Source organism: Elaeis guineensis, chromosome 2, assembly GCF_000442705.2.
Source record: "Elaeis guineensis isolate ETL-2024a chromosome 2, EG11, whole genome shotgun sequence".
In the NCBI taxonomy this organism is placed as follows: Eukaryota; Viridiplantae; Streptophyta; class Magnoliopsida; order Arecales; family Arecaceae; genus Elaeis; species Elaeis guineensis.
Window position 1 is genome coordinate 91,030,061 of NC_025994.2, and position 24,844 is coordinate 91,054,904.

The following is a 24,844-nucleotide window of genomic DNA, read 5'->3' on the forward strand; positions in this document are numbered from 1 at the left end:
TATTCCTTCGTGTACTCGGGTAAGCCGCTTGCGTCCCACACCAATAGATTCGATGGTGCCACCGTCCCCACGCACCGTGTCTCCTTCCCGCTCCTTCTCCGATCCGAATATTTCCAAGTCAACAGTCGCTTCCAGACTCCTCGGTCTATACGCATCCCTCTCTATCCCCACCTCCCTCTCTCTTGTTCCGCCGTCTGATTTCCTTCTCTATTCCACTCTCCATATCGGTCATACTCTCTTAATCCGCATTATTCCGGCACCTATCGTCGTATATTCCCCTTATTCCTCGCTGTCCCCGTCCTATTTATTTGACCCCGGGGAAGGAGCGTGTGTACCGAGGGTGGAAGTCTCAGGACAGTGGAACGGGAGGGGAGAAGAAGCGGAGCGACAGGAGCGATGGGGTGGCCGAGGGCTTCTCGCCGGCTTGCTGTGGCTCTGGCTTTGTCTCTGGTGGTGGTGGTGGAGCTTGCAGGGCGGTGCCATGGAGGAGTCACCAGCTCCTTTGTGAGGAAGACGGAGAAGACTGTCGATATGCCGCTCGATAGTGATGTCTTCCGTGTTCCCCCTGGCTACAATGCTCCCCAGCAGGTCTTCAGTTGGCTCCCGTCCGCTTCAAATTTTTTCCTTTGATCGCTTTTTGGTCTGTGTGGTTGTTTGATGTCTGTGTTTTTATTTTTCCTGATTTTTTGGCTCCATTGAAGTGGTCTTTCCTCGCCTCATTCATTTTTTTTAAAATCTTTATTTTAATTTTAATTTTAAATCTGTCATAGTCCAATCTTCTTACAGTTCCTTTAATTTCTTCTGCAATCTCTAGGTATTCTTTTTAAGTTTTTAAGTGCGCGTAGTTTAATCTGTTCTTAGCTCCATGATCTGAAATTTCGTTCCTTGGTTCCCCTTTCGATCTCTGATTATAGGGTTTCTGTTAGTTTCTTTTTGAAATTTTTTTAACGCTCACTTCTTAATTTGGTTCTACGAAAATAGTTTTGCTCCATTGGTTCATTGCTTCATGCCCTTAATTATCTCTATTTGTTGTCACTTTTTTTTCTTGTAGAAAAGCCGATTTATTTGGCTCTGCATAGGTTTTTGCTATATCGAGTCCTTTTATTCTTTTTTATTTTTATATAACTCTGTTTTCTATTCCTTTTTCTGTTCAGTCCTTGATTCTTCTCTTCCTACCTCATGAGTTTCTGCCTCTTCGTACTTTATATGTTTGTTATATTCTTTCAGGATGTTTGGTTATTAATGTTCTTATGACTTGCCTTCACTAGAATTGACTGTGTTTTTGAGCTTTGGTATGTAATTGCACTTATGATGCTGAGGTTTTCGTTTCGGATCAATCAGGTTGGTGCACTGTCATTGACATTGGTACTGGCTTGTTTCTGAGGATTCCAAAAATATTAATCTTCTGTTTATTGTTTTAAAGGTTCATATAACTCAAGGTGACCTTGATGGTGCGGCGATCATTGTATCATGGGTGACTCAGGACGAACCTGGCTCCAGCACAGTGCTTTATGGAACTGATAAGAACAAGCTCGAATTCTATGCTGAGGGCAAGTATACACGATATAAGTTCTACAACTACACTTCTGGCTACATCCATCACTGCACTCTCGGGCATTTGAAGGTGATTTGGCAATCTCTAACCTCGTCTTCTTCTGTTATGATTTTTCACTGCTGAATCCTCATCTGTAACATGAAACTTGAACACTAAGCATGCTTTACAGTACTTTAAGCAATCAAAGACTAGTTTACAATTAGAAGAGTTTGGACTTCAAAGTAATGCAAATTCTTGTGGCTTTGCAGTATGACACAAAATACTACTATGCGGTTGGGATTGGGCAAACAATGCGACAGTTCTGGTTCATGACCCCTCCCAAAGTTGGTCCTGATGTACCATATACATTTGGTCTTATAGGTATTTATTTCTAGTTGTCTTCTGCCCCGCCCCGCGCCCCCCCCCCCCCCCCCCTCTCAATAATTAGACAAACTTATGACAGAAGATCTTATTGGATTCAGAAGGCTGCAAAAGAAACCTTCTAATCTTTAAGTTTATTTTAATTGTGTATGCCATGGAAATATGTTTGTATAATATCCAACATTATTGATGCTAGAAACTGACCATGCATTCCTGCGATTCAGAGAGTGAAAACATGGACCATTTTTCTAGTGACTTTTTATTTAGATGCAGTTCGCATGATGTACATTTATAAATGCCACCTTGTTGACTGTAAATCTAAGAAAGTGCTTGTTTGGTGTTACTTATTGTGGTATCCACAATTAATATAAACCTACTGATTAGAATGTTTCTTTTGCTGCCTGGTGAATCCAATAAGATAACTATATTGGTGTTCCATCAGAAAAAAATACTTTCTTCTTTGGCAAATGATGCTTTTGAAGTGAATACGATTTTCTTAGTGAAATTTTCCTTTTTTTTGGTAAAATTAGCGAAATTTTCCTTGAAGCTTACTCTTTTTTTTCCTCCTCGTTTTGAGCAAATGGTGGTGAACCATACACAATTTACCTGAAGTAAAATGAGTTGAAGGTATTCTATTGACATGCGATTGTTTCTCTGCTCATCCAGGATTTCTACAGACATTCCTGTCAATCAAGAAAAACCGTTGATTCCATTTCCTTTATGTAATTAAGATTGAATCTATCATGATAGGAATTACAAAAAAAGGTAAATTAAAGTGACACTGGCATATTTGACATGACAGATGTTGAGGTCTTTAGCAACATGATGGTTGTAAAGAGAGTTTGGATCTCATTATTTTATTTTTTTAAAAAAACTTTAAAATCCTTTTCTCCCTCTTTGGCTTTCTGTTATGTATGGGATTTTTTTCTTTGCTTTTTTTTTTCTTTATTTTTTTTATTAAAAATAGCATTCTAATGTTTGACATTATATTCCATTCTCAGAAAACATTTTGCTTTTGCTCCTTTTTTCCTTCAGCATGAAAAGAAGTTATTTTACTGTTTAGCTATATATTCCATGAACATATATGCACCATTGGTTTATCTGTATGTGTTCCAAGATCGTAAGGCTTGTGGGTGTGTGCCTTAAACCATGATGGATCTATGCTACTTCTGCTGAGTATTTGCATGCTATCACTTGATTTTCATCTTTTTGTATCTTGTACAGGGGATCTTGGACAGAGTTTTGACTCAAATATCACACTTTCTCATTATGAATCAAATCCCACGGCACAGGCAGTGCTATTTGTTGGAGACCTTTCCTATGCAGATAACTACCCCGATCATGACAATGTCAGGTGGGACACATGGGGCAGGTTTACTGAGAGAAGCACTGCATATCAGCCATGGATTTGGGTTGCAGGAAATCATGAGATTGACTTTGCTCCTGAACTTGTGAGTAGAAAGCATATTGCATCTATATATGTTCATTGGTTAGGTTTAAATACTATTTATTGCACATTTTCACTTATGCTATAAGGTTAATTTATTATTTAGCTTATAATGTTAGATATGTTCCAGTGCAATAAAGCATCGACAGGTGGTCATGCTACATTGATGATGTCTACTAACAGCAGTTGGTTGGCATCTGTAGTTTGTGTCACCTTCAGGAGATACAGCACTAGAGAAAAGCATTGATGTAAACTTTGAGATAGCTACGTGGTAAATCAGGAAACATATTGCAAGCATTGAGCATGTTGTAGGGGTCTCTAGTTTTGCATCAATAGCTGATTGAGAGAGAGGGGTAACAGACTGGCATGGTACAAACATGTGTGACAAAGATCAGAAGACACCACAATTATGAGCAGGGCTTGGGTTTCTGTCAAAGGGTTAAGAAAAAGAAAGGAAAGATTTAGAAGAGTTGGATGAAAGTAGTGAAAATTTGACAAAGGGAAGAACGACAGAGGTAATTTTCATTCCAAATGGATGGGATGAAGGTGGATGGTTAAAGTTATTGGGATATCATGTTTATATTGACGACTAATTTGTTTGGGTCAATTGGTTTGGAATCACTATATTCTATCAAGCTGTATGGTAGATTATACTGTTCATAAGATTTTGAGGCTCATGCTTGTTACTTCCTTTCATGTTCTAGGAAAATAAAATTTTATCTTATGGATTTTGAATGCAAATTTAAACTGATTTGATATTTACAATCACAATTGAACAAGTTGGAGCACTTGTATATTTGAGACATTCAAAAGACTTAAATGCTCATATCTTTCTTGCAGGGTGAAAATGTGCCATTTAAGCCATACAGTCACAGATATCATGTTCCTTATAGGGCTTCTGGTAGCACATCTCCATTCTGGTACTCCATCAAACGGGCCTCAGCATACATCATTGTCCTGGCATCATACTCAGCTTATGGTAAGTATACATGACGCATCATTCTGGTTTTTTGATGCAGATTTACCATTTTTTGAAACATGATGCATCTTTCTGTTATTCATATATGATGCATTATATTTGATATATCATTTTTTTTTCCCCAGAACTTTTATAAATTTTCTAGAATAAGTTTGTCATGATGAAAGAGTGAAAGAATTTTAGTGTCTTTCTATGCATTTTATTCATCAGCTTTATTAATGTGGAGTATAAGCATTTAGAACGACTGAAGTTTTTGGTCAAGTGGTTCCTTTCGGTCCATTAGAAGCTTATGTCTTGTTTCCATCCATGGAACTTATGCTTCTCTTTCACCATTACATCTTCTAAGTACAACACAGCTACATTTTGCGTTCATTGTCCATTCAAATTTAGAGAAATTATGAGTAGCTTCCTGAACTCAATTGCTTGCAGTACACAACTTTGGAATTAGATTACGACAAGCTACATTAACCAATTTTCATAAGTTGGAATTATACACAATCACACCCACACAACGCACACATGTGCGCAATGTCAACCACGACATGTACAAATTTAGAAGGGATGCAGATAATAATTTGTATCACATTAACTTGTATCATTCTGATTATTTCACCTTACTTTTGGTAAAGTAGGGTTGGTTGATACCTTATTAATGGTTAAAAATATTTTGCTTATGCTTTTTTACTTCTTCATTTATTTATTATTTTTTATTTATTCTGTATTTATATTTTATTTTATTTGGGGAGAGGGGGAATCTTTGGCCAAACCATTTCTTCTATATTTATATTATATTTTATTTGGGGCGGGAGTGGGGGTGTTCGCGAGGGTGTCCTTGTTAGTGATTTGAATTTCATCTGAACAATGGTCATAACAAGGTTTTAAATTCTGTGGGATGGAGGTGCCTGGTATCTCTATGTAACAAAATACCTCACTGTCCCATCCCGTCTTAATAGTTATTCTGGTCATGCATCATAGTAGATATCCTCTGTCTCTCTCCTCTTCTTCCTTCTTATTTCCTTTCTTTTTCTTCTATCTTTTTTCTCTCCTTTCTTTTTTCTTTTTTTCTTATCCCTTTCTTTCCTTTTCTCCTTTTTCTTCTCTCTTTCTTTTCTTCCTTCTTTCTTTCCTTTTTCTTCTTCCTTCCTTTTTTTTTTCTCTCATTTTTTTTCTTTCTTTTCATTTTTTATCTTTCATCTTCCTTTCTTTCTTTCCTCTTTTTTCTTCTTTCCTCATATGGATGGGTTTCGGAGTTTGACCCTGTCCCAATCCTATTTTCTCATAGGAATAGAACTGGGTGGGTGGGGCATCCTCCGCCCTGTCGGGACATAAAACCTTGATCATAACTGATCAATAAACCCAAGAGTTCAGGTTCACGGCCAAGCCATTTCTTCTATTACAGTTATTTGATGCTTTTCTTTTTTTTTGTGTATCATTCAGGTAAATACACTCCTCAATACAGATGGCTTGAAGCAGAGCTACCTAAAGTGAACAGAAGTGAGACACCATGGTTGATTGTTCTCATGCATGCACCATGGTATAATAGCTACAACTATCATTACATGGAAGGAGAAACCATGAGAGTAATGTACGAGCAATGGTTTGTAAAATACAAAGTTGATGTTGTATTTGCTGGTCATGTCCATGCCTATGAGCGCAGTGTAAGTGCCTATCCTTGTGCCTAATCATCTTCCACTCTCTTACACCATTTCATGAGCATGTGTCTGGTTTCACCACTGCCTTTTGCAATATATGGGATTTTTTACTGATGGCCAGGAATTCACTTTTTCTGTATAACTAAATCAATTGTTGCTTGTTACACAAAAACATGCATCTTCATTTATGACCTTTTAATTTGTCCCAATTATTTATTTACTTTTCATGGCCATATGCTATTGGAATTAAAAAGCAATTGGAAAAAAGCCTCTGCAAGCTTGCCTATACTCCATTGGATTTAGGTTTCTATTAACATCATTGATGTGCCATGTATGACAAGGTATACCAAGAGTGATAATTTATATATTAGCAAGAACTACAACCATATGGTGTGTTAACATGCGTTAACATTTGATTTGGTCTGTTGGGAAGTCCGCATCAATTGAGTCTTCCTGCCTAAGGGCTTCCTTTTAGTAGTTGCCTGCTCCATAGACAGTTCTTGTTGGTCTTGTTTTACCTCCACTATCCCAGATTATGAACAAATCTGATGTTTTGAGAGTTCAAATTTGCAGTATAGGATATCAAATATTGCATACAATATCGTGAATGGGAGATGTAAACCAGTTCCTGACCAATCAGCTCCTGTATACATCACTATAGGTGATGGTGGAAATCTTGAAGGGCTCGCTACTAAGTAAGATTGATCTGAGATCTATAATTATCATTTCATTCCCCATTCTCTTAGCATTTTACTGATGTGATCAGAACTAGTGAATCTTCGGCGCTGATTATGTTATATTCATTTACAATGCAGCATGACAGAGCCACAGCCGAGTTATTCAGCTTACAGGGAAGCCAGCTTCGGTCATGCTATTTTTGACATCAAGAATCGGACCCATGCTTATTATGCTTGGCACCGCAACCAGGATGGAAATGCAGTGGCTGCTGATTCCATGTGGTTTTACAACAGATACTGGCACTCTATAGATGATTCTACCACATTTGCTACATAAGTTGAGCCACTAGTTCTGAGTCTTTGGAAATAAACATTTGTCTCAAATTTTGAGGCAGGCACGGATCCTTCTCTTTTCTTTGTACTTTTCTACTTTCTTGACCTTTGAATCATAAATCTTGTAACCAAATACTCTGCCCATTTACATAGCTTATTTGTTGCTTTGTCAATAATTATAGTTCGGGGACAATGTTCATATGGAATTGCTTTCTGAATTCTACAATTCTCTGGTTTGAAAGACTAGCTTCATTTCAAGGAAAAGATTTCTACAGCTAGTGTGATTGCCAAGGTCCAGTTAGTTCAGTTATGATAACTTGCAATAGTGCTTAACATAAACTGGATCAAATTAAGTAATTTGCTGAAGTGATTCGTGAATAGTTGCAATGAAACCAGTTTGCAATGCGGTTCTATGCAACATGAAAAAAATTAATTGAAGAATACAATTTGACAATTTTTTGGATGAACAAAAGGCAAAGAGGAATGGCAAGTAGAAAGAAATAATAATATATAAATATTATATATCATATTATATTATATGTAATAGATTATATATATTATAGTATATAATATATAACATTATATTATAGCAATATATTATAATATAATATATAATATTATAATAATATAATACTTGGGTTATGGGTATTTTAGGAATAAGAAAAAAAGACTATTTCACCGGTTGATATAAAACGACTTATCCATTTCAGATCGATAGTATTTTTCTCTTCTTTTTTTTTTATGGATAAATATTATTTATTAGAAAATAAGAAATATGGGAACATAGGTAGGTTGGTCTCTGCGAAGTTGGTCAATTTTTTTATTATATTCACCCACCAAAAGTAACTGAAAAAAACAGGACCATCAGACTCCAGTAACCTCTCTTCCAAAAGGTACCAAAAGAAAGCACTCCCTTTCCAAATGTAAATATATATTTATTTTCGCTTTTATACTCGTGGGCCGCATGAGTCTCCCACCGATACGTTCGATGGTGCCACCGTCTCCGCGTTCCCTCTCCTTCCCGCTCCTTCTCCCGTCGCGATATTTCCAAGTCAACAATCGCTTCCAGGGTCCTCAGTCTATATCCATCTCTATCTATCCCTGCCTCCCTCTCTCTCCTGTTTTGCCATGTAATTTCCTTCCACATTCCGCTTCATATCGGTCTCACACTGTCGCTTCGTATTATCCCGGCACATTTCTTCGGGTGTGTGCCGAGTGTGGAAGTCTCAGGACAGGTGAGAAACCGGGGAAGAGGAGGGGAGAAGAAGCGGAGCGACAGGAGGGATGGGGTGGCGGAGGGCTTCTTGCCGGCTTGGTGACGCTCTGGCTCTGGCTCTGGCTCTGGTGGTGGAGCTCGCAGGGCGGTGCCATGGAGGAGTTACCAGCTCCTTTGTGAGGAAGAAGGAGAAGACTGTTGATATGCCACTCGATAGTGATGTCTTCCGTGTTCCCCCTGGCTACAATGCCCCCCAGCAGGTCTTCAGTTGGCTTCCGGCTTAAAATTTGTTCCTTTTATCACTTTTCGGTCGGTGGTTGTTTGATTTCTTTGTTTTTCTTTTTCCTGATATTTTGGCTCGATCCAAGTGGTTTTTCCTCTCCTCATTCATTGTTTTTTTTAATGTTTTTTAATTAAAAAAAACTGTTATAGTCCAATCAGCTTAAGTTCCTTTGATTTCTTCTGCAATCTCTAGTTATTTTATTATTATTATTATTATTATTTTACTACTCTTAGTTTAATCTGCTTTTAGCTTGATGAGCTAAAATTTCATTGTATAGGTTTCCTTTTCGATATCTGATTATATGTTTTCTGTGAGCTTTTTAAAATTTTTCTTATGCTCACTTCTTGATTTGGTTCTACCAAAATAGATTTTTCTCCGTTGATTCCTAACCTGATGCCCTTAATCATCTCTATTTTTGTTACTGTTTTTTTTTTAAAAAAATCGATTTACTGGTAATCTGTGCTCAATTTGGCTCTACATAGGTTTTTGCTATATTGAGTTATCTTCTTGTCCTCTTTCTTCCTTTTTTTTAAAAAAAAAAATTTATATGACTCTGCTTTCTTTTCCTTTTTCCGTTCAGTCCTTAATTCTTCTTTTCCTACCAACTGAGTTTCTGCCTCCTTTTGCTTTATATGTTGGTCATATCCTTTCAGGATGTCTGGTTATTAATGTTTTTATTACTTGCCTTTGGTCTTTGGTATGTTTCTACCTAGTGGTTATTTGTTTTTATTAATATTTGATCATTGGTATGTAATTACACTTTGATGCTGAGGTTTTGGTTTCGGATCAGTCATGTTGATGCGCTGTCATTGACAATGGTACTGGCTTGTTTCTGTGGATTCCAAAAATATAAATCTTCTGTTTATTGTTTTAAAGGTTCGTATAACTCAAGGAGACCATGATGGTGAGTCGATCATTGCATCATGGGTGACTTAGGATGAACCTGGCTCCAGCAGAGTGCTTTATGGGACTGATAAGGACAAGCTCGAATTCTATGCTGAGGGCAAGTATACACGACATAACTTCTACAACTACACTTCTGGCTACATCCATCACTGCACTATCAGGAATTTGAAGGTGATTTGGCAATCTCTAACCTCATCTTCTTCTGTTATGATTTTGCGCTGCCGAATCCCCATCTTTAACATTAAAATTGAACACTAAGCATGCTCTACAATACTTTAGGTAATCAAACGCAAGTTTACAATTGGAGGAGTTTGGAATTCAAAGTAATGCAAATTCTTGTTGTTTTGCAGTATGACACAAAATACTACTATGCGGTTGGGGTTGGGCATACAATGCGACAGTTTTGGTTCATAACCCCTCCCAAAGTTGGTCCTGATGTACCATATACATTTGGTCTTATAGGTATTTCTAGTTGTCCTCTCTCTCTCTAAAAAAGTAGACAAACTTCTTGTGACACCGATATAGTTATCTTATTGGATTCGGGAGACAGCAAAAGAAACCTTCTAATCTATAAGTTTATTTTAATATACCACAGAAATTTGTCTTGTATAAAATTCAACATTATTACTGCTAGAGGCTGACCATGCATTCCTGCATTTCAGAGAGTGAAAACATGGACCATGTTCCAAGTGACTTTTTATTTAGATGCAGTTCTCATGACGTACATCTATAAATGCTACCTTGTTAACTATAAATCTAAGAAAGTGCTTATTTGGTGTTACTTATTGTGGTATACACAACTAATATAACATTATTAATTAGAAGGTTTCTTTTGCTGCCAACTGAATCCAGTAAGATAACTATATTGGTGTTCCATCAGAAAAAAAAATACTATCATCTTCAAAAAATGATGCTTTTGAAGTAAATATGATTTTCTTAGCTAGATTTTCCTTGAAGCTTCCATGTTTTTTTTTTTTTTTTCCCATTTGAGCAAATGGTGGCGAACCATACCCAATTTACCTGAAGTAAAATGAGTTGAAGGTATTCTATTGACATGAGATTGCTTCTTCAAGGATTTCCACAGACATTCCTATCAATCAAGAAAAACCCTTAATTCCATTTCTTTGCTTTTTCTTTTTTCTTTAAATTTTTGTTGAAAGTAACATTCTAGTGTTTGACATTATATTCCCTACTCAGAAAACATTCAGCTTTTGCTCCTTTTTTCTCCTTCAGCATGGAAATCAGTTATCCTACAGCTAAGTTATATATACCATGAACATGTATGCACATTTCATTTATCTATATGTGTTCCAAGATCATAAGGCTTGTGGGTGTGCGCCCCTTAAACTGTCAATGGATCTATGCTACTTCTACTGAATATTTGCATGTTATCACGTGATTTTCATCTTTTTGTATCATGTACAGGGGATCTTGGACAGAGTTTTGACTCAAATAGCACACTTTCTCATTATGAATCAAATCCCAAGGCACAGGCAGTGCTATTTGTTGGAGACCTTTCTTATGCAGATAACTACACAAATCATAACAATGTCAGGTGGGACACATGGGGCAGGTTTATTGAGAGAAGTGCTGCATATCAGCCTTGGATTTGGGTTGCAGGAAATCATGAGCTTGACTTTGCTCCTGAAATTGTGAGTAGAAAGCATATTGCATCTATATATGTTTTTGATCATTCGTTTGGTTTAAGTACTATTTATTGCACAATATTTTCACTTATGTCATAAAGTTAATTTATTATTTATGGAATAATGTTAGATATCTCCCAGTGCAAGAAAGCATTGACAGACAGTCATGCTAATGTGATGATGTCATCTGCTAACAGCAGTTGGCTGGCACTTGTAGTTTGTGCTGCTGTCAGGAGATAAAAGACTTGAGAAAGCATTGATGTAAACTTTGAGATAGCTACATGGTAAATCAGGAAGTGTATCTCAAGCATTGAGCATATTGTAGGGGTCTCTAGATTTGCCTCAATAGCTGACTGAGAGAGGGATAACAGACTGGCATGGTACAAACATGTGTGACAAAGATAAGCAGACGCTGCAAAAAAGGGTTAAGAAAAAGAAAGGAGAGATTTAGAAGAGTTGGATGAAACTTGTGACTATTTGACAAAGGTAAGAATGACAGAGGTAATTTTCATCCCAAATGGATGGTATGAAGCTGGATGGTTAAAGTTGGTATCATATATGGATCACTAGATTTTAATTTGTTTGGGTTGCTTGGTTAGGGTTAGCGATCACTAGATTTATCAAGCTGTATGATAGATTATACCTGTTGTAAGATTGAGGCTTATGCTTGTTTCTTTCATGTTCTAGGAAAATAAGATTTTTATCTTATGGATTTTAAATGCAAATTTAAACTGATTTGATATTTAGAACGAAAATCGAGCAAGTTGGAGCATTTATTTATTTGAGAGATTCAAAAGACTTGAATATTCATATCTTTCTTGCAGGGTGAAAATGTGCCGTTTAAACCATACAGTCACAGGTATCATGTTCCGTATAGGGCTTCTGGTAGCACATCTCCATTCTGGTACTCCATCAAACGGGCCTCAGCATACATCATTGTCCTGGCATCTTATTCAGCTTATGGTTAGCATACATGATGCATCTTTCTGATTTTCTAATGCATATTTAGTATCTTTTGAAACATGATGCATCTTTCTGGTATTCATATATGATGCATCATATTTGAATATCTTCTTTTCTGAAATTTTTATAAATTTTCCAGAATAAGTTTGTTGATGAAAGAATTTTACTATCTTTGTATGCATTTTATTCATCAGTTTTATCAATGTGGAGTATAAGCATTTAGAACAACAGAAGTTTTTGATCAAGTGGTTCCTTACCATCTTCTTCTGTCCATTAGAAGCTTACCTCTTGTCTCTATCTGTTGCGGCCAATCGCCTCGTCGCCCGATCGCCGGGAAGCGTGCACCTGCAAGAGGAAGTCCGCACTGTCCGGAGGTGGCTCCGGCGGGGACCCTCCGACGGTCAAGTCAGAGAGGTGACTGGGCAACAGTGAAATGCAGACAGAGAGCTCTGAGAAGGAGAGAGGGAGAGAGAGAGAGGAGCGAGCCTGCGTATGTGGGAGAGACGGGCGGATCGATTCCTTGCACTGTTGCCTTCCCCGGTTTATATAGTGGAGCACGGTATGGCGCCGTCATTAATGGCGCGGACAAGTGAGGAACTGTCAACTCACTGTGGACTGTCAGAGCCGCCGTAAAAACGTCATGTCGCCGTGTGGCCGTCCAATCACCAGGGTTGACCCGGCTCTCGGCGGGACCATGTCCCTAGGTAACTGCGCCGCATGTCCGTGTCAGAGCTGACAACGTCTGGCGGCTGTACGGTGGTTGGAGGAGCCGACCGACCCAAAGTCGGTAGCCAGCTGAGTGGTGTCGGGCCCCTCCATTGGTCGGCGAGCATCATGTTGCGAGAGTCGGCCATCAGACTTCCTGGCCGGAGTCGGCCAGTCGGTCGGTCGGCCAGTCAGAGTCGGCCGTCGGGGTCGGCCAGTCGTCCGTCGGGGTCGTCCGTCGGGGTCGGCCAGTCGGTCGGTCGGCCAGTCAGCCCCTTCGACCGTAAGTCGGTCGGTGGGGATTCCCCAACACTATCCATGGAACTTATGCTTCCCTTTCACCATTACATCTTCAAAGTACAACAGAGCTACACTTTGCATTTACTGTCCATTCAAACTTGGGGAGATTATGTGTAGCTTCCTGAACTCAATAGCTTGCAGTACACAACTTTGGAATTGGATTACAAGAAGTTACATTAATCACTTTTCTTAAGTTCGAATTATACACAGTCTGTTATAGCCCAAACCAAGCCCAAAGCCCAGCCCAGCAGATCAAAGCCCAAAACGGAAAAAAAAAAAAAAAAAAAAAAAAAACAGAGTTAAACCAGGAAGAAGACTCCCGGTAGGAGTCTTCTTCTCCGGCGAGACCCAGGGACTTTAGGAGTCCTAGGATCCCTCGAAATCCTAGGACCCTCTATAAGAAGGTCTCCCCTCTCCTTAGAATCGATCGATCAGCCTCTTCCCTCTCTCCTTCTCTCCGTTTTTCTCGAAATAGAGCCGCGGACACCGTTGTGAATCCCGTCGTGATTGCCCGCCGACGAAGTCCCAAGAGGCCGAGGTAAGTTCTTCTCTTTTTCCCCTCTTCCTTCCCTTTCCTTCCATGCCCTTGTGCGTGGTGGCCGGCGACGAGCGTCGTCGATTTTTGGTCGGGAAAGACCCCTGTTTTTGGGCTTATTTTCCGTGAATTTCCGGCGCCGGCGATCAAAATTGACCGCCGGCCATGTTTCCTCCGTGACCGGGGAGATGGCCCCGTCGACCGCCGGCCTCCGCCGTGGCGGCCGCGGCCCGAACGGCCGTTCAAGGCCTGAGGACCAAGAGTCCTCTGTTCCGGCGCGGGAGAAGAAGAAAAGAAGAAGAAGAAGAAGGAAAAGAAAAAGAAAAAGAAAAGAAGAAGAAGGAAAAGAAAAGAAAAAGAAAAGAAAAAGAAGAAAAAAGAAAAGAAAAAGGAAAAGGAAAAAAAAAAAAATAATAAAATAATAATAATATAATAATAATAAATAGGATTTTCTCTCCTCTCTCTTCCATGAAGAAAAAGAAAAGAAAAAAAAGAGAGAGAGAGAAAAGAAAAGAAAAGAAAAATCATTAAATTAATTAATAAATAATGATATAAATAATAAAATATGAGAAAGAGAGTTTCTTTCTCTTCCCTCTCTCTCTTCAGCCTGAACTAGTATTTTCTCTCTCTAGAATTGGACTTTCTCTCTCTACTTTCTCTCTCTAGAATTCTCTCTCCTAAGATTTCTAGAATTTTGAGAAGAATGATGATGAATTTAAATGATCCTCGTGATGGATTTTTGATCCGTGATCGTCGGACGGTACACCGACATCCACTTTGATCAGATCAAGTATTTTTAGATTTTATTTCTCATGATCTTATTGAATTGTCCACATGATAATTTTAGCATGATTTGATCTGATCGATCAGAATTTGTTGAATCATATTGTCTGAAGAATTCAAGATGAGTTTTCTCTCTCTAGAATTTTTCTCTCTAAAATATTTTCTCTCTTGATTGATTCTCTCTCTAAAAAAAAGGTTAGTGAATGAAGAAATTTCTTTTAATAAGTCTGATCTGATTCTAATGAAGAATCCTGATCCATGATTGTCAGACAACGTATTGGCACCCACCTTAATCAGACCATGAATCTTTAGATTTGATCATCCATGATTTCGATCTAGCCATGACTTGATTTGATCATGATTGATTTCACCAATTGAGATATTGGATCAATCATAATGTTGGATTGTGTCACTTGATCAATTCGAATTGTACCTCATGAATTCTCTCTCCTCTGATTCTCTCTCTCCACTTGATTTTATGAAATCGATGAAGAAACCTCGATCCTATCACTTCGAATCTGATTTGATTTGATAGTCAAACTTTGGATCATTTAGGTCCTAATTAGATTTTGATTAGATAAAATTAGATGATCGGACCCAATCTAAACCGTTAAAATATGGTATTCGTATTCTTTCTAATTATTGAAATTGATTCTGTATAGGATTGTGGATATTTGATCATGGGATATCGCGATATGATCTACGAACAGAATTTTTGGAAGAAAATTTATAGAATTATGTGGATTTATTGGAATACGTTTGAGGTAAGTAATGTTTACTTTTACTGAATTTATTTGGTATATTACGAATTAAATAAATTTATGCATGCTTGCGATTGAAATTATTTATTGAAATAATTGCTGAAAATTATTTATGATGAAAGTTAATTGTAGAAAATTATTTATGATTGAAGTTATTTGTTGAGCAATTATTATGATGATATATGATCTCAAAGAATGTTATAATTGATTTGACTCGAATATCAATTAATTTGATTATTCTTGAAAATAATATATAAATTGGAAGACAATATGAAATTGACAACCTGACTGTGTTGAGGACCCCGCCAATGGGGGCATATACGTTGGCAATTGACTGTCCTGAAGATTTATGTCGTCAGTGAGATCAGCGACATGTCGCCAGATAGACCAGCGACAAAACCGCCAGTTAGACCAGCGATTCCAAAGGACTTGGCTGCCAGATGATTCGCAGCCCACCGCAAGCAGATACGCGGTATTATGACCCTGCCACAGGGATAATGTGGTCATAGTCATGGTTGGTAAGAAGAATTTAAGAAATTGATGAATTTAAGAAGAAAAGCATAATTGGAAATTATGATGAATTGACTTTTATATATGATTGACAGTATGATTATGATTTCATGAAATTACATATTGATTTGTGATGCATAGTATTATTTGTCTGATTATTCAGTTAAATGTATACACTGCTTACTGGGCTATTTAGCTCATGATAAGTTTTATGTTTTTCTTACAGATCCGGAAAATTAGCATGATGCGGGTTTTCGGTTGGGAGAGCGATTAGAGATGGAGTTAACTCATTGATTTAGGATTTTTCTTAGAATTGATTCAAGACCTTTAGTTTTGTTTTTAGTATTGACTTTGTTAGACAGTTACTTTCTTTTGAACACTTAGTTTTGATTTGAACCAAGATTTGATTATTGAATAAAAAAAAAATTATTTAATTGTTTGTGAAGATATCATGATGAGATGCCTTGCATGCTTATGGGAAAAGTATTCTATAAGTATGCGGCGGTTGCCATGACCCTCGATTCACAATCTTGGGTCGGGGGCGTGACAATTAATATGGTATCAGAGCATAAGTGGATGAATTATGAAACATAGAATTAGATATAGAATGGGTGTAAGTGGATAGACACCAGGGACATTATAGTGTAGATCTTTGATGATTGTAGTGGGAGAAATATTTAAAATTTTTGATTAAATATTGAGATTATGTATAAAAGGATCGCAAGAGATTATGACATATGGAGTTTGAAATATGATGGATGATCTATAGATCATGATATGATTAGTTAGATCTTGATCGAAAGTAATCATAAAAGGATTGATATAAAATTTTATTGTGCATTATGGTTATTAATTTGATCATTGGTTATTCAAGTGAATCGTAAGTTCAAATTCGATGTGAGAATAATACTATGATATTACTTCTAGTTGAGAAGTTGACTATTATTAGCAAGATAAAGACTTGACGATAAAATGTTATTTCAGAATGGGCTAAGAAAGTTTTTTTTATGATGCTTGATTGGAATATTTATCGAAATTGAATTTGATATGTGGATTATATATAAAGTGGTATATTATGATGAATGTATATTTGAGGATATTGCAAAGAAACCTATTTCTTATTGATGAAATCGATTATGAGGTTGTAGAATATTCATCGTACTGGAATCTTTAATCATCATCCTTAGATCTAAATAATGGATCTTATTATGTCTCTTAGAGACTACATGATGTGTATGAAATTTTAATTTAAAGACTTCGTATCTAAGTTGATCAAGAGATTTTCTGATATTATTGTTGAGGTTGTTAATGAAAAATTGATATCTTCAGATTAAGATAAAAGATCTGATTTATATTTATCTCAGATTAAGAGATCCATGTGAATTTACAATTTAAAAATTTTGAATTTAGGAATTGATATGGAGTTCCTTTGCTTTTGTTAATGAGGTCCCTATTTGAATCTACTATTAAATGGAGATTTGATTTTTTTGAAGCTTGTATGATTGTTATGAAAGGATATTTAATAGATATTGAAGATCCTGATGATAGAAATTTTAGAAAAAAAAATATTAATGATTTGAAATTCATATATATTCAGATTATGTCCAAATTTGATGGAGCATCGAAGGATTTTTCTCGTTGATTTGACTTATAAAGATTTTTGGTTTGAAAATTATCGAATTGAAGTGATATAAGAATTAAGATTTGATTCATATTGATTATAGTAAATCTATATGATGGTTTAAATATGATATTGGACTCAAGGGTTAATCAAGATTATTGTACACCAGTAAAAGTATGAATGAGAATCGAAAGTTAATCTTTGACTTCAATTGAAATTTAAAATTTTAGATCTTTTCTATTGATAAGATAAAGAAATAATTTGATCAAAAATTTTTTTGGTGAAGCTAAGAAATTTTGATTGTTAGATCAGAGTGCGCAGCGGAAGCATGGTAATCTGGACTACTTTGAGTAAGTCAGGAATGTTGACCCTTTGAGTTAAAGAATTATGATAGATGATATGGTTTGATACAAGAAATTTATTGATATTAGAAAGAATAATATTTTAAAATTTTGAATTATTTTAGATATCCTAATGTGACTTTTTAAAAGTAGTGCTTCCATCTACTATGCTACAAAAATAATTAGCATCCTAATTCTAGGATGAGTGAACCTTTGATTTTAGATTTAGAATATTTAGAGATAAATTTTTTCTATCCTAGAATTAAATTTTATAATTCTCTAATTACTAGGAAGAACTTGAGATTGTTTATCGAATGATGATTTTGATCTTAGATTATTATACTCAAATATTTATCTCCAGGATATAATGAAATTTGAAGTTAGAATTCTTTTGATCATTATTATTTCTCTGACTGAATGGAAAAGATTGAGGTTATCTACTGATATTGACGATTGTTCTACAAAAAATGGATTAGAGTTATTTATAATTTAATTTGATAATGAATTGATTAATTAAGAGTTGTTAATGTTTAGATAAAGAAAATTGATATACTTACTTAGAATAGAGACATTGATTTTGATTATAAGAAAAATATAGTTTTGATTTAGATCAATTTTTGAGTTATTGATTTTTATTATGGAATGACTTAATGATAAAATTTGCTTCAAGAATTAGAATATTTAAAGAGTTTGAGGGTTTGAGTAAGAAAATTTCGATGACTAGAAATAGTGATATTGATTCAATCAACAATGGTGATATTGATCTTTATGAAATAACTTAATGATGAAGTTGTATCGAGAATTAAAATATCAAAAGCTTGAGAATGAGATTGAAATGATAAATCTTCAACCTTTGAAAGTACAAATAAGAGAAAATATTTTTGAATTTTGATTGGTTAGGATGTCATCATATGATTCATAAGAAGTATGTTTTTTCTATTTTATGATGGGTTGAAATTAAGAGTGGTTAATATTTTGAAAAAAAAAAAATGAATGATGATGATGAATGAAGTTCTTATGCAAGAATAGAGACATTGATCATCTTCTATTCACAAGAGATAGATTTGATTTTAATTTGAGTCATGAGATATTGAACATTAATTTTTACAGGAAATGAGATCATAATTTTGAAATCTTGAAATATTGAAAATCTTTGAGATGTTGATCTTGATGAATAAGAAAATGAATGGTTCCGTATCAGATTGATATTAATGTATTGACTTTTTCCTTATGAAATGATTTAAGAATGAATTTGTATTAAGAATTAGAATTTTGAAATATTTGAGGATGAGATTCAAGTAAGAAACTATGAAGACTCAAGCAAAAATATCCCCAGCTCTTCGAGACTACAGGTATGAAAATTTTGAGGACGAAATTTCTTTTTAGGGGTGAAGAATGTTATAGCCCAAACCAAGCCCAAAGCCCAGCCCAGCAGATCAAAGCCCAAAACGGGAAAAAAAAAAAAAACAGAGTTAAACCGGGAAGAAGACTCCCGGTAGGAGTCTTCTTCTCCGACGAGACCCAGGGACTTTAGGAGTCCTAGGATCCCTCGAAATCCTAGGACCCTCTATAAGAAGGTCTCCCCTCTCCTTAGAATGGATCGATCAGCCTCTTCCCTCTCTCATTCTCTCCGTTTTTCTCGAAATAGAGCCGCGGACACCGTTGTGAATCCCGTCGTGATTGCCCGCCGACGAGGTCCCAAGAGGCCGAGGTAAGTTCTTCTCTTTTTCCCCTCTTCCTTCCCTTTCCTTCCATGCCCTTGTGCGTGGTGGCCGGCGACGAGCGTCGTCGATTTTTGGTCGGGAAAGACCCCTGTTTTTGGACTTATTTTCCGTGAATTTCCGACGCCGGCGATCAAAATTGACCGCCGGCCATGTTTCCTCCGTGACCGGGGAGATGGCCCCGTCGGCCGCCGGCCTCCGTCGTGGCGGCCGCGGCCCGAACGGCCGTTCAAGGCCTGAGGACCAAGAGTCCTCTGTTCCGGCGCGGGAGAAGAAGAAAAGAAGAAGAAGAAGAAGGAAAAGAAAAAGGAAAAGAAAAGAAGAAGAAGGAAAAGAAAAGAAAAAGAAAAGAAAAAGAAGAAAAAAGAAAAGAAAAAGGAAAAGGAAAAAAAAAAGAAAAATAAAATAATAATAATATAATAATAATAAATAGGATTTTCTCTCCTCTCTCTTCCATGAAGAAAAAGAAAAGAAAAAGAGAGAGAGAGAAAAGAAAAGAAAAGAAAAATCATTAAATTAATTAATAAATAATGATATAAATAATAAAATATGAGAAAGAGAGTTTCTCTCTCTTCCCTCTCTCTCTTCAGCCTGAACTAGTATTTTCTCTCTCTAGAATTGGACTTTCTCTCTCTACTTTCTCTCTCTAGAATTCTCTCTCTAGATTATCTCTCCTAAAGTTTCTAGAATTTTGAGAAGAATGATGATGAATTTAAATGATCCTCGTGATGGATTTTTGATCCGTGATCATCGGATGGTACACCGACATCCACTTTGATCAGATCAAGTATTTTTAGATTTTATTTCTCATGATCTTATTGAATTGTCCACATGATAATTTTAGCATGATTTGATCTGATCGATCAGAATTTGTTGAATCATATTGTCTGAAGAATTCAAGATGAGTTTTCTCTCTCTAGAATTTTCTCTCTCTAAAATATTTTCTCTCTTAATTGATTCTCTCTCTAAAAAAAAGGTTAGTGAATGAAGAAATTTCTTTTAATAAGTCTGATCTGATTCTAATAAAGAACCCTGATCCATGATTGTCAGACAACGTATTGGCACCCACCTTAATCAGACCATGAATCTTTAGATTTGATCATCCATGATTTCGATCTAGCCATGACTTGATTTGATCATGATTGATTTCACCAATTGAGATATTGGACCAATCGTAATGTTAGATTGTGTCACTTGATCAATTCGAATTGTATCTCATGAATTCTCTCTCCTCTGATTCTCTCTCTCCACTTGATTTTATGAAATCGATGAAGAAACCTCGATCCTATCACTTCGAATCTGATTTGATCTGATAGTCAAACTTTGGATCATTTAGGTCCTAATTAGATTTTGATTAGATAAAATTAGATGATCGGACCCAATCTAAACCGTTGAAATATGGTATTCGTATTCTTTCTAATTATTGAAATTAATTCTGTATAGGATTGTGGATATTTGATCATGGGATATCGCAATATGATCTACGAACAGAATTTTTGGAAGAAAATTTATAGAATTATGTGGATTTATTGGAATACGTTTGAGGTAAGTAATGTTTACTTTTACTGAATTTATTTGGTATATTACGAATTAAATAAATTTATGCATGCTTGCGATTGAAATTATTTATTGAAATAATTGCTGAAAATTATTTATGATGAAAGTTAATTGTAGAAAAATTATTTATGATTGAAGTTATTTGTTGAGCAATTATTATGATGATATATGATCTCAAAGAATGTTATAATTGATTTGACTCGAATATCAATTAATTTTATTATTCTTGAAAATAATATATAAATTGGAAGACAATATGAAATTGACAACCTGACTGTGTTGAGGACCCCGCCAATGGGGGCATATACGTTGGCAATTGACTGTCCTGAGGATTTATGTCGTCAGTGAGATCAGCGACATGTCGCCAGATAGACCAGCGACAAAACTGCCAGTTAGACCAGCGGTTCCAAAGGACTTGGCTGCCAGATGATTCGCAGCCCACCGCAAGCAGATACGCGGTATTATGACCCTGCCACAGGGATAATGTGGTCATAGTCATGGTTGGTAAGAAGAATTTAAGAAATTGATGAATTTAAGAAGAAAAGTATAATTGAAAATTATGATGAATTGACTTTTATATATGATTGACAGTATGATTATGATTTCATGAAATTACATATTGATTTGTGATGCATAGTATTATTTGCCTGATTATTCAGTTAAAGGTATACACTGCTTACTGGGCTATTTAGCTCATGATAAGTTTTATGTTTTTCTTACAGATCCGAAAAATTAGCATGATGCGGGTTTTCGGTTGGGAGAGCAATTAGAGATGGAGTTAACTCATTGATTTAGGATTTTTCTTAGAATTGATTTAAGACCTTTAGTTTTGTTTTTAGTATTGACTTTGTCAGACAGTTACTTTCTTTTGAACACTTAGTTTTGATTTGAACCAAGATTTGATTATTGAATAAAAAAAAAAATTATTTAACTGTTTGTGAAGATATTATGATGAGATGCCTTGCATGCTTATGGGAAAAGTATTCTATAAGTATGCGGCGGTTGCCATGACTCTCGATTCACAATCTCGGGTCGGGGGCGTGACACAGTCACACTGCATAACACACACATTTGCCATGTCAACCACAACATGAACAAATTTATATGGGATGCAGATAATAATTCGTATCCCATTAACTTGTATCATTCTGATTATTATGCCTTACTTTTGGTAAACCAGGGTTGGTTGATACCTTATTAATGCTTAAACATATTTTGCTTATGCTTTTTACTTCTTCATTTATTCATTATTATTTATTTATTCTGTATTTATATTTTATTTTATTTATGGAGGAGGGGGAATCTATGGCAAACCATTCCTTCTGTACTTATATTTTATTTTCTTTGGGGGGGGGGGAATCCCTGTTAGTGCTTTGCATTTCATCTGAATAGCGGTCATAACTGATCAATAAACCAAAAAGCTCAGGTCTATGACCAAGCGATTTCTTCTACTACAGTTTCTTGATGCTTTTTTTTCCCTCTGTATCATTCAAGTAAATACACTCCTCAATATGAATGGCTTGAAGCAGAGCTACCTAAAGTGAACAGAAGTGAGACACCATGGTTGATTGTTCTCATGCATGCACCATGGTATAATAGCTACAACTATCATTACATGGAAGGAGAAACCATGAGAGTAATGTACGAGCAATGGTTTGTAAAATACAAAGTTGATGTTGTATTTGCTGGTCATGTCCATGCCTATGAGCGCAGTGTAAGTGCCTATCCTTCTGCCTAATCATCTTCAACTCTCTTACACCATTTCATGAGCATGAGTGTCTAGTTTTACCACTGCCTTTTGCAATATATGGGATTATTTACTGATAACCAGGAATTTATGTTTTCTGTATAACTATTAACTAAATCAATTGTTGCTTGTTACACAAAAACACACATCTTCATTTATAACCTTTTAATTTGTCCCAATTATTTATTTGCTTTTCATGGTGATGTGCTATTGCAATTAAAAAGCAATTAGAAAAAAAGCCTCTGCGAGCTTGCCTATACTCCATTGGATTTACGTTTCTGTTAACATCAATGATGTTGAAAAAACCGTGTATGACAAGGTATGCTAAGAGTGATAATTTATATATTTGCAAGAACATATGGTGCCTTAACATTTGATTTGGTCTGTTGGGAAGTCCTCTTCAATTGAGTCTTCCTTCCTATGGGCTTTCTTTGAGTTGTTGCCTACTCCACGGACAGTTCTTGGGGGTCTTGTTTTACCTCCACTAATCCCAGATTATGAACAAATCTGATAATTTGACAGCTCTGTTTTGCAGTATAGGATATCGAATATTGCATACAATATTGTGAACGGGAAATGCACACCGGTTCCTGATCAATCATCTCCTGTATACATCACTATAGGTGATGGTGGAAATGTTGAAGGACTCGCTACCAAGTAAAGATTAATTCATGATCTATAATTTTCATTTCATTCTGTCACTATTTTCTTAACATTTTACTGATGCGATTGGAACTAGTGATTCTTCCCGGACTGATAGAGTTATATTCATCTACAATGCAGCATGACAGATCCACAGCCCAGTTATTCAGCTTACCGGGAAACCAGCTTCGGTCATGCTATTTTTCACATCAAGAATCGGACCCATGCTTATTATACCCGGCACCGCAACCAGGACGGAAACGCAGTTGCTGCTGATTCCATGTGGTTTTACAACAGATACTGGCATCCTATAGATGATTCTACCACATCTGCTACATAAGTTGAGCCACTGGTTCTCAATATTTGGAAATAAACATTTGTCTCCAATTTTGAGGCAGGCATGGATACTTACTCTTTTCTTTGTACTTTTCTACTTTCTTCACCTTTGAGTCGTAAATCTTGGAATTGGATACTCTCCCCATTGAAATAGCCCTTTTGTTGCCTTGTCAGTAATCACAGTTCGGAGACTATGATGTTGATGTGGACTTGGTTCTAAATTCTACAAATCAGTGGTTTGAAGGACTCGCTTCATTTCGAGGAAAAGATTTCTTGAACTGGCGTGCTTGCAAAGGTCCAGTTTGCTCAGTAATGATAACTTGCAATAGTGCATCACATAAATTGGATCAAATTAACTAATTGGTTAACGGTTTTGTGAATAGTTACAATGAAACCAGTCCGCAATGCAGTTCCATGTAATATAAAGGTTAAAATTCAAATCGACACCTTATTGGATGGACAAAAAGCAAAGAGGAAGTGTGAATAAAGGAAAATAACCATTTATTAGGTAAGTCCTTGACAGGCTCAACTCCCTGACAGTCAAATACTGTGTAACTATGCACAAACCAACTTAACTAAAGTTCAAAAATCTTCTGCTTTTTATTAAAGGTAAAGCGTCTGTTAACAAAGAGTGGGCTGCAAATTATGTAACCAAGTGAACCAACAAACGAACAATCCCAAATCCAAACTGAAATGGATCGAATCAATCAAGTCGATAAGCAGAAAAACGAAGAAGATGGGCAAAGAAAGACGTTGGGGATTGATTTGTCTTTTTCAAAACAAAAGAGAAGAAGTTTCTTCTCTTTTTTTTTTGAGAGAAGAAACGGAAGAAGAGAGATATTTTAACAACAAAATGAACTTTGGTTTTAGAAATTAAACATCAAGCGAATCGTCAACATTCCTTGCAATTCATTCCTTGGACAACGCTGATCAGACCGAACTCCAAAGCAAATGGCATCAGCCAAATTCAAATAAACCATTATATTTATATCTGAAAAAAACAATGGACTATACCGAGTATATTTAAATTATTGAATTTTTAAAAAAGAAACATTTAAAAGTGATGCCTAAATTCTTAATTTTCACATCATAATAGCATGGACTGTATCCTACCAGTAGGTCGAACACAATCTCACCAATAGGTTGAACAGGATCAGGACATTGTAATTTCTTCCACATTACCGGTCAGTGATCAGCAATAGGTGATTGCCCCATGCCATCCTCGTTGCAAGAAATTGAATCAAACAGCACCAAATAAACCAAAATGA

At 36.1% G+C, this 24,844-nt stretch overlaps 1 protein-coding gene and 1 pseudogene across 2 annotated transcripts; both read left to right on the forward strand.

Moving 5' to 3' along the window:
* The first annotated feature begins 204 nt into the window (after positions 1-204).
* Positions 205-7,209, forward strand: LOC105053604 (purple acid phosphatase). 2 transcript variants are annotated; one of them, XM_073252154.1, is made up of 9 exons: positions 205-588; positions 1,228-1,341; positions 1,424-1,624; positions 1,804-1,915; positions 3,140-3,366; positions 4,203-4,341; positions 5,779-5,999; positions 6,567-6,688; positions 6,809-7,209. In XM_073252154.1, exons 2-9 carry the CDS (start codon positions 1,309-1,311, stop codon positions 7,005-7,007), a joined length of 1,254 nt encoding a protein of 417 aa, XP_073108255.1. In that variant the 5' UTR covers positions 205-588; positions 1,228-1,308; the 3' UTR covers positions 7,008-7,209. The 2 variants fall into 2 exon arrangements, with proteins under 2 accessions (XP_073108255.1, XP_073108254.1); XM_073252153.1 differs by lacking the exon at positions 1,228-1,341 and having other exon boundaries at positions 212-588.
* A 599-nt stretch (positions 7,210-7,808) lies between these two features.
* On the forward strand, positions 7,809-24,191 carry LOC105055285 (purple acid phosphatase 2-like; annotated as a pseudogene).
* The last annotated feature ends 653 nt before the right edge of the window (positions 24,192-24,844 follow it).

What these genes read in the sequence shown, in the direction of transcription:
- LOC105053604 (XM_073252153.1), top strand. Translation starts at nt 397, where the DNA reads ATGGGGTGGCCGAGGGCTTCTCGCCGGCTTGCTGTGGCTCTGGCTTTG. An exon ending in TTGACTTTGCTCCTGAACTT is followed by an intron (nt 3,367 to 4,202) that starts GTGAGTAGAAAG and finishes TCTTTCTTGCAG; the next exon opens with GGTGAAAATGTGCCATTTAA. An exon ending in GGCATCATACTCAGCTTATG is followed by an intron (nt 4,342 to 5,778) that starts GTAAGTATACAT and finishes TGTATCATTCAG; the next exon opens with GTAAATACACTCCTCAATAC.